The following is a 15870-nucleotide window of genomic DNA, read 5'->3' on the forward strand; positions in this document are numbered from 1 at the left end:
TTGATTTGTTTACTTCATTTTCCATTGTCTCCTTTTCATTTGTTTCACTGTTTGTATTTTCTCCATTTGTTCCTTCCTTTTCAGGTGCAGGTAAGTTTTCCTTTTGAGGTAAGTATTCGACTTCAGGTAAAGTTTCAAATTCTTGTTTATTTCCTCCTTCAATTTCTCTGTCAGTTTCAGTTTTCTCACCACAATCAGGTGTTTTGTCATTTTCAGGTGTTTTGTCATCACTGGTTTCATTGTCATAATCAGGCAAGTTTTCTTTTTCAGAGTTTTCTGTGTCCTCTGGAGCAGTTTCAGGGATTTCCACAATAACTGGGACAGATTTTTCTGAATTTGGCAGCTCAACAGAAGAATTTTGATAAGTTTTTGGAGGATGGACTACCCTGTATTCCTCAACTGTCCTTGAGATTTCTTTGAGAGGACCTGGAGGGTAACAATGTGGGTAGCTATCGTCCTCCTCAGACTCACTTTCAAGCTCGAGTTCTGAATCGATTGTAGGATGTTGACGTGTGCTAGGCCTGCAGGGCTTTTCTTTTTCTTTCGGAGTTGTTTCAGGCAAGGTTGGCAGAAACCCACACGGCAATAACAGGTCTCTGTGAAGAGTTCGAGTGGGACCGTTTTGACGTTCAGGCTTAACTGTGTAAACAGGTAAGTTGTCTTTTTGACTCACGACAACATGAATGGTGGATTCCCACTTGTCAGCTAACTTGTTTTTTCCTCTGAGCCTGACATTTTTAACGAGGACACGATCACCCACATCGAGGACTGATTCAGTAACATGTCTGTCATATCGGACTTTGTTTCTTTCAGCAACTTTGGTAGCATTTTTTGTAGCCATCAGATAGCTTTCTTGAAGATGGGTTTTGAGGGATTTGATGTACTGCGAGTGAGATTGTTGCTGACGCCGATTCAAAGGGACATTAAAGGCTAGGTCAATGGGCAGTCTGGGCTGTCTACCAAACATTAACTCGTATGGCGTATAACCTGTGCTTTCATGCTTGATGCAGTTATACGCATGCACAAGCGGTTTGACATAGTCGTGCCAATGTTTTTTGTCTTCGTCCCTGAGAGTACCAAGCATATTTAGAAGCGTCCTATTAAATCTTTCCACAGGGTTGCCCCTGGGATGATAGGGAGATGTTCTTACTTTCTGTATCCCTGCAAGGTCACAAAGCTCTTTGATAGTTTTCGATTCAAAGTCTGCGCCTTGATCGCTATGGATCTTTTCTGGGAACCCATAGTGGATAATAAAGTTTTCCCACAATGCTTTGGCTACAGTTCTTGCCCTTTGGTTTGGGGTAGGAATAGCGATTGCATATTTGGTAAAGAAATCTGTCATTACCAGGACATCTTTAGTATTACTACGATCTGGTTCAATGGTAAGAAAGTCAATGCAAAGTAACTCGAGGGGTCTGGTGACTTGAATATTTACAAGGGGCGCTGCCTTTTCTGGCAGAGTTTTTCTGCAGACACATCTCTGACAGGTTTTTATTTTTTGTTCGATATCACAAGCCATTTTTGGCCAGAAAAACCTGGTTCGTGCTAGGTCAAGCGTCTGGTCAACACCAAGATGACCCATGTCATCGTGAAGACTTTTTAAGACCATTTGTCTGAGGCTTTCGGGAAGAACGAGCTGATATTGTGTTTCATCACCAATTAGCCTTTTTCTATAAAGAATTCCACTCTGCAACTCAAGTTTGTTTAACTCACGCAGAAAGATGGAGAGTTGTGGGATTTCTTTGCGGACTGTTGATGGAGATGTTTCACCTGTTGCAAGTTGGTGTATTATTTCATTGATTGCAGGGTCATTTCTCTGACTTTGTTTCAGCTCTTCCTCAGAAATGCTTTGAATGACTGGGAAACCATTACACTTTATCAAAACTGTCTGGAACAGCTTGGGCGGACATTGACAAGGACATTACTAGAGGACAGGTAAGAGCATCGTTTTCAGAGTCAAAAGGCTGGAGAACAAGATGTTTTTCACAGATAGCACTGACAGCATTCGGAGGGACATGAACGAAAGGGTCTGCGCAGGTAAGTGATGTTTGACAAACTGACGGATTCGTTCTTGCTCTTTCAGGGAGACAAGATCGTTAATTGGTTCTGAATGAGGGCGACGAGACAAACCGTCCGCATCCATGTTCTGTTTGCCTGCCCTATACTGAAGCTGGAAGTCAAAGGAGGACAGGGCTGATAGCCAGCGGTAACTTGTCGCATCTAACTTAGCTGTTGTTAAAATGTAAGTTAGAGGATTACTGTCAGTTACAACCGTGAAGGGACTGCCGTACAAATAATCACAAAACTTTTCCGTTACAGCCCACTTAAGTGCTAAAAACTCAAGTTTGTGGGCAGGATAACGTGCCTCACTTCTTGACAGACCTCTGCTAGCATACGCTATCATGCGCATCTTCCCCTCCTGCTCTTGATACAGGGCTGCCCCCAGCCCTGAGGTGCTCGCATCCGTATTTAACACATAAGGAAGCTTGGGGTTGGCAAACCCTAAGACTGGACTAGTGGTAAGTTTATTGATTATTGCCTCGAATGCTTGTTGGCAACTTTCAGACCATCTATCACCAAAAGGGGCTTTAGGCTCAAAATATTGGGCAATGTCAGTCTTCGGCCCATGACTCTTTCTCAACGGTGGGTACCCGGCGGTAAGGTTCGTTAGTGGTTTCACAATTTTAGAGAAATCTTTAACAAACCGCCTATAATACCCGGCGAAACCTAAAAATTGGCGGAGCTCTTTTAGATTTCTGGGACTTGGCCATGTTTTCAGAGCTTCAACTTTCTCAGGGTCAGTCTCGACTCTGTTCTGAGAGACTATGTGCCCTAAGTACCTGACCGATGTCTGAAAGAAGCAACACTTTTCAAGGGACAATTTCAGACCATATTCACGGAGGCGACCAAGCACATGGAAAAGGCGTTCTTCGTGTTGTTCAAGGGTTTCAGAAAACACTATAAGGTCGTCTAGAAAAACTAAGACTTCCTTAAGGTTGATGTCCCCCATGCACTTTTCCATCAGCCTTTGAAATGTGCTGGGTGCATTTGTTATGCCTTGGGGCATCCTATTGAATTCAAAGAAACCCATGGGACATATAAAAGCGGTTTTGTGCTTGTCTTCCTCAGCGACCTCGATCTGATAGTAGCCACTCTTAAGGTCCAGGACCGAGAACCACTTTGATCCTGCAAGGACTGAGAATGCCTCCTCCAAGTTAGGGAGTGCATAGGCGTCTTTGATCGTGTTGAGGTTTAGTCTCCGATAATCAACGCAAAGTCGTACATCATCGTTTTTCTTCCTCACCACCACTATGGGTGATGAGAAGGGGCTTTCGGACTCACGGATTATTCCTGCCTCGCTCAGTTCCTGTAAGTGCCTTCTTACTGCATCAAGATCATGTGGCCTGATTGGACGGGGCCTGTGTTTAAAAGGCGTCTCATCACTCAACTTTATTTGGTGCTTTACTTTGTTTGTACACCCAAAATCTGTGTCATGTTGTGCAAATATTTCTGGCATTGAACTGAGTTTTTGTGTGATTCTGTCTTTCCATTCACTTGGGACAGGTGAATCAGCAAAGTTCAGATTTAGTGGGGGAGGCTCGCTGGACTTTGTTCTTGTTTGAATCTGGTTGGCTGACACAACTTCCTGAATTGCATGAATTTCAGCAATGACGCTTCGTGCAGGAATGACGATGTCATGTTTACTTTCATTGCGCAGCACAACTGGAAACCTTTGAGAAGGTTTGTCTGGAAGGGTAAGTAAACAGTTCGTGACAAGAACCCCACCTGGTAAGGAGGAAGTAGAGGGTGGCTCAACTACGACCCACTTGTCTGGAGTTTTAGTGTTTACATGGACTAACCCCTCTAAGACTCGAGTTTGACCAGCAGGTATGATTTCTGACTCTCTCCCCAACAATCTGACTAGACCAAGACTACTGTCTTCTTTCTGCTTCTACCTTTGCTGTAATACACTAAGTACTACTTTGTAACCATAGGGTAGAGCTTGGGTATTGGCATTGGTTTGAGATAAACTTTCATAAAGAATGTCTAGGGTGTTGGTACCAATTAAAAGAGATGACTGAATGTTTGAGTGTGTGTCAGGGACGACTAATGCATAGATGGACACACTGATTTCAGTACCAAAACAGCTTTTTGCGAAAGTAATATCAACACCAACAAAACCTGAGTAAGGGATGTTTTGCCCGTTTGCAGCCTCAATTTCAAGCAGTTCGTTTATGGGATGGATTTCAAGGTTTGAGAGATTTTCATAGAATGATTGGGACACAGTGGTCACTTGAGACCCGGTATCGAGGAGACAACTGCAGGTCTGACCATTGATTTGCACATGAGCAGTGTACTTGGCTCCGATTAAACCTTTTGGTAGTTTTGCAGTGGCTGATTTGTTGTGGAAGCGCTTTTTGGAAGGCTTTTGGTTGGGACTAGTTTCATTGGAAGCACTCAATGAGAGCCGGTTTCAGTTTAAAGGTTGGTTTTGACTGTTTTGTTTGTCCCACTGTAACTGTTTTTCTTTTAACTGTGCTCTTTTTTCAGCAACTAGAGACGGGTTTGGCTCGTTGGGGCAGTTGGAGACAATATGACCGTCCTCGCCGCACTGAAAACAGTACCAGGGCTTTGGTCTGCATTTTGGAACTGGGTTTGTTGACTGTTTTTGTTCCGGCACTTTGGGTTTTGTTTTTACCTTGCTGTCAGCTTTTGGGCTGTTAATTTTCTTCTGGTTCGCACTTGGCGGTTTGAGTCTGGCAAGATGAGATTGCAGCTCTGTGATTTGTGCTTTTAGCTCTTTAACCAAGTTGCTTTGGGAAACAACTGGTGGTTCGGTCTTTTTAGTTTTCATTTTGGAGAGCTGATTCTGAAGCTCAGTCATTTGTGCTCGCATTTGAGTTAAATCAGTTTGCATTGAGGAGTCAAGATCAGTGTTTGCAGCTATTGCATGTGAAGTGACTTTTGGCCTGGTAGCAGCAAAGTGCTTTTTCATTCTGCTTTCTTTGACAGTAAGCTTATCTTCTTCCACTCTCAACTGTAAGAGTAGTTCTGAGAAGGGTGGTGGGTTATCTTTTTTCTTTCTAGCTGAAGGTTGGCTAGAAGGGCATTATCCCAACACCCGCGACAAAACTGCCGTAACAAGTGTCGGTCTGTCTCACTGGTTGAAACACCACCTCTTTTCTGAGCTTTAGCAAGAGCTGTCTGTAGTCGGTGAAGATAATGGGAGGGCTTTTCACCAGCGTTTTGCAGCGTGTTAAGAAACTTAGCAAAAAGCTCATCACCATCCTCTACTGTGCCAAAAGCTGAATTGAGCAGGTCAATGTAAGCAGAAGGCAAGGCTTGGGGACCTAAAGGTTTGACTACATTCGCTGCAGGTGGCACAAGACTGTCCAAGATCTTTCGGGAGCGCTGCAAGTCAGACAGATCTGGGTCCTGAAGAACAAGTTCAACACTGGTGCGCCATGTGTCAAAATCTACCTCATGACTTGGACAAGGTAATTTACCCGAAAATTGTCTCAAGCGGAAAGAATATGACTCTTTTGATACAGAAGCCTCACTTTGGACTATGTGCTCGACAATGACTTTTTGCACCTCCGGATGAGTTATGAAGCTTTGTGGGATGTTAGAAGCTTGAGTGTGTCTGGGTTGCTTGATTGGTTCTGTTGTATTTGTTTGCTCATTTTCTCTTTGAGTTTCACTTGAAATTAGGGGAGCACTGTAGCTGTTTGGTTCAGTTTGATCAGTTTCACTTTGTTCAGAATCTCTATGCTCAGTTGCACCTATTATTGACTGACTGCATTTAGTGATGTGTTCATGCAAAACAGCTTCAAAAGACTGGCCTGTTAGTTTGGCTACTTCTCGCAGTTCAGCAAACAAACTGTTGGTGGCACTACTGGTGACAGTTTCAGTGTACTCAGTTGAAAAGGCTTTGATGTGGCAAGATGCATTTGGACTTTTAAATGTATGAGGCAGCAAGGGTTCAAGTGCTGCGAGAGCAGCTCCACTCTCGTATTCCACAATGACATTATTGTGGTATGAAGAGTCAGGATCATCAATTTTAAGGCTTCTCAGTATGCGCCCATACTTATTCAGGAAGTCAGTTAGCTCTTCATCAAGAGTTTCATCAGAAAGTTCAGTAACAATGACTGAGTTTGGGATTTTTACATTTTCTTTTCTTACTATGTCCATGTCTTTGGCGGGTTTGGCCTAATTTTAGGGTCTGGGCCAAAATGAAATTTCAACCACGTTATGTAATGCCTTAATTTACTCCTGGCTGGCTCGCCAATTCTGTAACACCTACGAGGGGTAATTACAGGGTAATAACCAGCAAAAGTGCTAATCAATATCCCATGGACCAGAAACAATCAACTAAGTTCGTCTACTGGAGTAAAAGTTGGATTACCGAACGTAGGAAGGGTGTTGAAAGACCACAGACCAAGAAATAAGTTTAAATTGCCAGCTTATTATTTACAAATCAGACAAAAGACAATGGACAACAATAAACATAAATTTTACAATACATTAACTCCTGTTTTAGGTAGTTAAGATCCAACACTTTTAATTAAACCTTTGGTTTGATTTAATATTGGTTGTAAGTCTAGATTTAGTTCAAGTTTAGTTTCAGGTTGCAACCTTTTTGTTAGTTTTAGTTCACTTTAGTTCTATTTTCAGTTGAGTTTTAGATTTATTTTGAGTTAACTCTGTTTAGTTTAAATTCAGTGAAGTTCACCTTTAAGTTCAAATATTCAAGTTACCCTTTTTAAAATCTACTCCTTGTTTAACACTATTCAAAGAAAAGCAATTGCATTGTAAAAATGATCTCTTTACAATATATTCGCTAATAGTCAAAATAAAAGTGATTCAGCAAAAGACTGAACAATCTGCATACCACAGTATCAAAATGAATATAAAGTCTTTTTTTCTTCACAAACTGAATATAAAGTCTTTTCTTCTTCCCAGTTTTCAATAGTCCTTTACTGTCTTTGAATTAGCAGTTCAGTGTCCACAGCAGCTTGGAGAAGTTTGGGTAAATCCTACCAGTTCAGAAGGAATATATGTACAGTCCAGCAGAGGGCGTTAACTCTCAGATGGATGCACAGATCAGAAGGTCAAAGGGCGGCTCGCCATCTTGTTTCAACCTCGTGCTCAAAGATGACTTAAGTTGGCTATTTCTCCAACCCAACTCTGAATGGCCTACCATAAACATAAAATGTGCATAAATACACAAAATACATAACCAGGTAGCTCTAAAATAAAGAAAAGTCTACTCTTTGTCTCAACTTGTGCCCATCAAAATGGCTACGTCACAGTAGACGGGCGGCAGCAAGTCCAGACATCGAGCTCACACACAGAGTTTAGTTTTAGCTTCAATGCTTCACATTTTACCACAAAAGAACATAAATTCAATACTTTAGCTTCATATTTCCCTAAAGTATAACCACATTGTACAGCTCTCCATTAAAATAAAATACAATTCTTCTTTTCACTCACCAAGTCCCGTTTCTCCAATGTACAATTCGTCTCCCACACACGACAGGTTGAAAAAACAAAAATTACTCTTCTCTGTACCGTTTTTCTTAACAAAAATATATTTTTAACGTCTTTAGACTTCTATTTTCCTCCCTTCTTTCTCTCCTTTCCTGCAGCCCGCGTCTGCTATGTGCGTATCTCCCTCTTCTAACAGGGAAGACTCTAGAACAATCCGATTGGTTGCTGCAAGTTACACGGGTCACACAGCAAGGTGCATTTCAAAATAAAAGCCTAAAGACATTTTAAACCAAAATAACCATACTGACATAGTTATTATCTTTTTTTTATGTATTTATTGATGTTTTATTAACATGCTTTTACTTTAAAGTTGACATTGCTAACTTGGGTTACAACTGCAGTTATGGATGCATAACTTAAAGGAGACCTGCATTGAAAAAAATGCAGTCAGATTTTTTGAACAAAAAATGACTTACATTTACACGAGATCCTTCTGAATGTAGTAAAGTAAATCTGCAAGCCCAGATCTGTTATTCAACTGAGAAATCTTCATTTGAAAATGACAAATTTACAGCTAACATTTAGCCCTCCGCAAATTGTCCCTCTCATCATGGACGCTGCCGAGACGTCATGGATAAGACCCTCTCCCAGCATGCATTGCGCCAGTTGTAATTTGTGGATTTACGTCAGTTTGCATCTGCACCTTTTTCTTGTCTTATACGGAAGGATCTACTTTTTTTAAAACTTCATATTGTCTTGCGGTATGCTTGGTGAGTACACATTTCTTTTATTTGTGCTTGAAAATTATTTTTGGGGACTTTTTCATATGCCCGTTTGATTGAGTGGTGTCGCATTGAAAATCTACTGTCTTTCGCCTCCGGTACCATCGCGGGCTACGGAGGCGAGACCCACAAAGAATCCAAGTCATTAAAAAGATATAAACCTCTCTCAGCAGCCACGGAGCTCAGCGGCTCCGATTACCGAGACGTGCAGCGCTGCGGATTTTGCCGCAAGAAGTCTGTCCTTGCAGGCAACAGGTGTCACCGGCCACTCCACATTAAAACGGTGAGCGTAGTCTCTGGACTTGTGCCAAGTTGGCTGCACCTCCATTCAGTAGACAGGGACGTGTCTGCAGCTGCACAGCAGACACGGGGGTGTGAGTGGCCCGCGGCGGAATTTAACAAGCGCATGCACCCAGTAAGCGCATCAGGGGCAGTGAGAGCGAGGCGTCGGGGAAGAACGGCGCCCGCTGTCGATGTCGCTCGCTGTTGATCTGAGCATGCAGACCGGGCATGCAGAGCTGTATCTCACATTCAGTGCAGCTTACTTTTGGATGTTGAAACCAGGATGTGTATAACAGTAACATTACTAACAGATAAATTCAATTTCAATGCGGGATCGGACTGAAGGCGGGAGCGCGTCGTCTTGTCCCTGACGTCATGGAAATGATACGGATGTACAAACTGTTTTCACGGAGGGCTAAATTTTAGCTGCAAATTTGTCATTTTTAAACGAAGATTTCTCCGCTGAATTACAAATTTGGGCTTACAGATTTACTTTACTGCATTCACAAGGGTCTTATAAATACATATCAGCTATTTCTTTCTGAAATCTGACCACATTTATTTCAATGCAGGTCTCCTTTAACTCATAACTTGAGTTCCATAAAAGGCGCCCATAAATAAAATGTATTATTATTATTATATATTTCTTTTAATTTTTTTGTGGTCTAAAATAACAAGACATAACATATACTGTACGTCATGTGTTGTACTGGGATACGTCATCCCAGTACAACATGAATAGGTGATATACCACAATTTATATTCGCGGCAAAGTGTCTATCTTATGTGTAAACATTAGCTAATGTTAGCATGCTAGCTCACTAGTTAGCTGGAATTTGCTGTTTTTCAAGTGAAACTCAATGATCTTCAACATGTCTGCTCCTTCCAGTCTCATTGTTCCACCGTGCTCACTCATTCATGCACATGTACTCAGTCTTGCCCCCACTGACTTTCATTCCCCTCCTCTCCAGAGCTTAACTTCGCCTCTCCAGGCTCATCTCACCCTGCTCTCTAATGTCACCACAGATCACAATGTCATCTGCACACATCATTGTCCATGGAGACTCCTGTCTGATATTGTCTGTCAACCTGTCCATCACCATTGCAAACAAGAAAGGACTCAGAGCCCATCACTGATGTAATCCCACCTGCACCTTCAATGCATATACTATGTTCCTACTGCGTATCTCACCATCATTACATTCTTCTTGTACATATCCTAAACCCTACACCCTGTCATAAGCTTTCTGTAAATCCACAAACACACACTAAAACTCATTCTGGCCTTCTCTATATTTCTCCATCAGTATTCTCAGCACAATCATTGCACCTGTGGTTCTCTTTCTAAGCATGAGACCATATTGCTCCTCACAGATCTTCACCTCTTTTATAAGCTGAGCTTCTACTACTCTTTCCCAACTTCATGCTGTGGCTGATGAACTTTATGTCTCTGTAGTTACTGTAGTTCTGCACATCACCCTTGTTCTTAAAAATCTGAGCCAGCACACTTCCACTCCTCTAGCATCCTCTCACTTTCCAAGATTTTATTAAACAATATGGTTAAAAACTCCAATCCCATCTCCTAAACATTTTTATGCTTCCACTGGTTTATCATCTGGACCAACAACTTTTCCACTCTTCATCCTCTTCATAGCTGCCCTTACTTCATCCTTACTAATCCAGTGGACTTCCTGATTTACTCTCTCCACATCATCCAGCCTCCTTTCTCTCTCTCTCTCTCATTTTCTTCATTCATCACCTCCTTGATCCACTCCCTTCACCTTGTCAGTACACTCTTCTCACTCGTCAGCACATTTCCATCTGCATCCTGTATTGCCCTGACACTGGTAACATCCTTGGCAGCTGAGTCCTTCTGTCTGCCCAACTGGTACATGTCCTTTCCTCCTTCTTAGGGTTGACCTTCATGTACAACTCACTATAGGCCCTTTACTTGTGGGCACTTGACACAAAACGTTGTATATACATTCAGGACTTTTTTTTTATTTCTTTCAGTTTTTGGATATAAAGTACCAAAGACATTTAGCTTGTGATTTTTTTCTTTCATGAATTATGATTGTATTACCGTTAAACTACACAAAAGACATTTTAAGCTTCTACACTTCTACCCATGATTGTGCCATTTTCATAGAGGTGCAGGAAGCCGTGAGTAAAAATACGAGATAAAAAAAATAACAACAGGAACATAATCTTTTTTCTCTTTTCGTTTGGAGAATTAAACAGTTGACAGTGACGAAAAATTTTGTTTTTGTGAAATTGCCACGTGGTTGGTCAGGATGAAGTTCATGTCACATGCACATTCAGACTTTGTGTGCATTTGAAGCACACAATCCAGATCAATCAAAAAATGCCTTGCTGGCATCCACACACTGCTGCATGGCTTCCTGTTGTCCCAAACTACAGTGCAGGCAAAGGGTCACAAAAGGTGCGCATGATAATCATGCATAAAAAAAAAAATAAAAAAAAATTAGTGGCTTTAAAAGGACTTTGTGTTAATGCATTATTATCGCTTTAACTTTGACAGCCCTAGTTCTAACATTTCAATTTAACTTTTACTGATTTGTATTTTCTGAGGTTGTTGAGTTTGTTTAAATCATTTTCTTTCATTTTCTCTTTCAGAATATTCCTGGATGTGTCGCAGAATGACAACACAGCTCTGCGTCGAATGAACTTGCGCTCCTTCCTCATGGCGCCCCTGCAGCGTGTAACAAAATACCCACTTTTGCTGAGCCGCATCATCAAGGTCACCTCTGAATGTCACCCCGACTACGCTCGTCTCCACGAGGCAAAGAGCTGCGTGGAGTCCCACCTGGAGCACATCAACATGAAGACCAAACAGGAGGGTAATGGCGTCACCTGGTCCCTCCGTTCTTTCCGCCGCGACAGCCGAAAGAACCGGGAGGTTATCAACATTGAGATGAGAGAGGTGTCAATCAAAACGGTGGGCTGGGCCAGGGAATACACACGTTTTGTTATGGAAGGTCCTCTCCAACTTTCTCAGCCGGCGGACGGCCAGTGGTCAAAGAAGGGCAGTAAGGCCCTCAAGTTCCAAAATGTCCAGAGTCTGCTAATGGTGACGACACAGAGGGCCAGTGACAGCCCAGGCCAGGGTCCGGACACTGGGCCGCGTGGGGATAATGGGGAGGGGGGCGGAGAGAGCATCCGGGATGGAGTGCTGGTTCTAATCAAAGATAAGAGCAGTGGGAAGTTCACTGTACTGAGAGAACCCATCCGGCTGGGGAACTGTGTGGTGTCCACAGACCCGGAGTCTGAAGACACGTTTGAGGTGCTTGATATTCGGCGAGAATCTTTTGTTTTCCGTGCGTCAGACAAATCTCGCACCCAGCAGTGGTTCCATCAGATTAAGAGATATACTCGAGACTTGGGTACCTGGAGAAAACGACGTAATGCTTTACCCAACATCATGATCAACACTAACCAGAGCCGCTCCTGAGGCTCGCCAAAGCCCCTCTTTCTAACACTGTACAGCAGAAGAAGTGTGAGTGGCTCCGCTGAAAATTTGTCAGATTTTAGGGAAAACAGTTGTACCATGTAAACCATGTAACATTGTTTTTTTAACTGTTATGTGATCCACACTGTGAAAAAAAGGGAGGATGTAGGCGTAACTTTTTAGGTTTTGACTTTTAAAATAATCTGACATGCAGACAACCAAAAAACTGTGCTGTGCTTGACATCCTTGATTGTAAAGACTGTTAGTTCTCAAACACGAGAGCTGTGATTTCAGTAAAAATGGTGTGTCGTTTAAAAAGCATCAAATGAAATGACCAATTGCAAAAAATACTGTTGAAAACTTCATATTTTTTTAAACAGTAGGACAAAAAATATTACGTTTGAAATTAAGACCAACTCCAAAGGGTGTTATTTTTTTATCACACTGTACTCACTACCATCTCCTGTTGGTGTGCCTCCCCCTGCTGGTTGATAGAGGCGGAACAGGTGGAGATGGCGCGGGGCCTCCACGGTGGGAGTTCTGTCCGACCCTGTTTTAAAGACAAGTCACATGACAGCAATAATAGTCTGCCAAGTCAAAATAAGAGTAGCTGCTGTTTATACTTTTCATTTCCACTAAATGGCACGAGGTGAGCTACATTGACCGAATGTCGTAATTAAAGCTGTGTGCGCTAGCTACCGTTCCATCAGCATGTTAATGTGTCAGTTCATCTGAATAACAAATACCTTCTCATTCTTCCTCCTTGTCACAACAACATCCTCTTTGGAAGTTTGTGGAAAGGTAAACGGTCTTGGTAAAGTACCTTATTGAAGGATGCAAACCGTACTACCACAGCAGGGCTCCAATCCACGATTTGCAGATTATTACCTCTGCCAACGAAGTTGGGTGGAGGTTATGTTTTTGGCCCTGTTTTTGTTTCTCTGATGTGAACAGCGCCTGGAACCCACAATTTTTCATATATCGTTGTGAAATTTTTACTGAAGATTCATATCCTTATAGGGCATTTGTAAGGTAATAGGTCAAAGTCAGGAAAAAAACTTGAAATATTGGAAAAAAAAAATCCCTATCTTTAACATTGAATGAATTAAAAAAAGATAACTGTCAGAAAAGCTGTAATTTCTTTCATATTTCAGAGCATTATGTAGGATGGTATCTTTTGTCGACTGGCAAAGTTTGATTCGGATCTGATCCAGATTATAGATTTTGTGGCCAATTAGATTTAACATTGAAACTGACTGGCACTCGATATCACCTGACAAAGTTTGATTTGGATTGTGGATTTTGTGGACATTTGAATTTAATATTGAAAAGCCCATCTGGTGTACATTTTGCATTATATCTCAATCAAAAGTGTCTCAATCACTCTCAGTTTTCTGTTATGGATTCATCTACACCACCAACATTGGATGAAGGTTCCAATTTTATGCCTGTTTGTCTTCTAGTTATCAGTCAGAAACCAAGTGCCAAAAAGAAATGACAAGTTGTGCATAGTGGAAACAACCAATGGTCTGTGAAAATTATCTGAAAAAGAATTCAGAAACTGAAAAAGTTGAAGGAAAAAAAAAAACTGAAAACACCACAAAAAATAACTTTGATTCAAGTGCATGAACTACATACTCCTGACATTTGGTCAGATCAAATTTAGCTTCTCAAAATCCACTTCTAACAGGACTTTGACCTTGAAATTTTTTTCCAATGTAAAATTTTTAATTGGAAACTAGTGCTGGTGGAGGTTTGCACTCTATGAGCGCGGTGCTCTAGTTTGTCAATTTTTACTCAGAGATCGTAATTTCCCAGTTATGCCCCCCGGAACACTTGTTCCAATCATGCTATTGCTGTATGTGGACATGTTTCTGCAGCATTTTAATGCTTGAAATACTGCGTAACGTCCTGGTTATGAAGTGGTGGCACTCACATTGGCTACCCCAGCAGATGTTCCAGACAATGACTGTCAGTACCATACTACAAACCAAGCAGTAAATTAAAACACTAATGTACCTTCTGCTCCATCTGTCTCTTACATGAGGAGCCTTTGGTGGACCGAATATTTTTTGTAGCATTCTATACTCCTAAAACGTGGAGGTGTCCATCTTCTTTCTGACTTGTGGAAAACACATTTACCTCAGGAGTGGTATCATTTAGGGGAGGTGATGGTCTAGTGGTTGAGACCAGAAGATCCTAGGTTCAAATCCCAGCCTGACTGGAAAATCACTTAGGGTCCTTGGGCAATCCCCTAGTTGCTCCTGGTGTGTAGTGAGCACCTTGTATGGCAGCATTCTCACATCGGGGTGAATACTATGAGGCATTATTTGTAAAGCGCTTTGAGCGTCTGATGCAGATGGAAAGGTGCTATAAAAATAGTCCATTTATCATTCCAAGACACAAATTCCAAGGTAAATGGAACATGAGTCTAGAGTTCAACTGCTAGACCACACAGGACCAGATAGGAATGGATACGAGATTGAACTCCAGTGGTTTCATGCACATCTTTCTGGTTTCATGCAAGCTTTCCGGTATCGACCTTTGAAAGTTCTGCCACACAATTTAAATCAGTTAAACAGTTTGTGGTGCTCAAAGAACTGAAAGGGACATTGGATTATTTCAACAGTTTTTTAGTGACTTCGGCTGTTTTGTTTTGTTTTTGTCTGACAAGAGTGTCTGAGTTTGGACAGTTTTCTGTGGTACACGTTTTCAAAACACAATTTTTCCATGAGTACATTTGTGCCACCCAGCATGCAGTAGAAACGCTTCCCCGTGTGCGTTTGTACACGTTCCACAGTGACAATACGTACACACAGTATTAAATTCCAACAGTGGAACAGAGAGTGACAAGGGCAGAAAAGTGCAGCCATATTTAGTATGAGGTCTTTTTCACAAGGTATAGTCATGGTCAAAATTACTGGCACCTTTGATTTTCAAGTTCTTATTCATACAACCTATCTTCAGAAAGAAATGCAATCAAAGCAATTATGCACAATGAAAATATTTTTTAAGAAAATTCCAGTCACTGAACAGAAACAACAAAAAAAATGTTTTATGAAGTGAAATAGTGAAATTTAAAGATATAAAATGTATGCTGGACACAGTTATTGGCAGCCTTTGAGGAATTTACAGTAAATCATCATTTTTGCACCAAGTTTTATATAGGTCAGGGGATGGACAAAAACATTTACAAATCACACTGCCTTGGACTTAATTCTGTCATTAATAAATAGTACTGTACTGTATGGAGAATCTGTCAGGAGGATGCACGTCTCAAAAACTGAGTAACCGTGCAGTAAGCAGGCTAGTGAGGGAAGCCAACAAGATGGCCACGACAACTGTGCAATTGTGATTGGAGAAACTAGCATGGTGCAACTTTTATCTGTTGCATCACATTATACACCTTTATGGCCGAAATAATAGAAAATATGAAATGTCAACCACACAGTCATTTGGCAGCCCTGCGACAGACTGACATCCTGTTCAGGGTGTACCCCGCCTCACACCCTATCCAATGACTACTGGGATATAGGCTCCAGCACACACACACCCCCGTGACCCTTAACTGGAGTAAGCGATTGAAGATGAGTGAGACAGTCATTCTGCATCACTGTGTGAGCTTCCAGGACATGACATGTAATTAATCATTTCTAACTACTAGTAATTGAGTCACTAAACCTTGAGTCCCCATTCTTTGTGCCCAAGTCTCAGCCACTATAGAAGAGTCCAATCTGAGTCAGACTTGGAATCTACTCCACACTGGTACTCATGCCTGGATACCGTTGTATGGTGTTCCATGACCCCACCTGGATGGGACTTCAGTCCATTGTAGGTTGCTCCCCC

The 15870-nt window shown here is 41.7% G+C and overlaps 1 protein-coding gene across 3 annotated transcripts in view; it reads left to right on the forward strand.

Annotated features, from left to right (window-relative positions):
- si:dkey-91i10.2 (uncharacterized protein LOC555224 homolog) overlaps positions 1-15102 on the forward strand; it is a 181628-nt gene extending 166526 nt beyond the window's left edge. For all 3 annotated transcript variants that reach the window (XM_034185894.1, XM_034185893.1, XM_034185895.1), the window contains exon 8: positions 11193-15102. In XM_034185894.1, the coding sequence (XP_034041785.1) occupies positions 11193-12027 (835 nt within the window). In that variant the 3' untranslated portion in view covers positions 12028-15102. The remainder of the gene's footprint in view (positions 1-11192) is intronic.
- Positions 15103-15870: the final 768 nt, after the last annotated feature.

The sequence above is a fragment of the Thalassophryne amazonica genome, chromosome 14 (genome assembly GCF_902500255.1).
Source record: "Thalassophryne amazonica chromosome 14, fThaAma1.1, whole genome shotgun sequence".
Taxonomy (NCBI): domain Eukaryota; kingdom Metazoa; phylum Chordata; class Actinopteri; order Batrachoidiformes; family Batrachoididae; genus Thalassophryne; species Thalassophryne amazonica.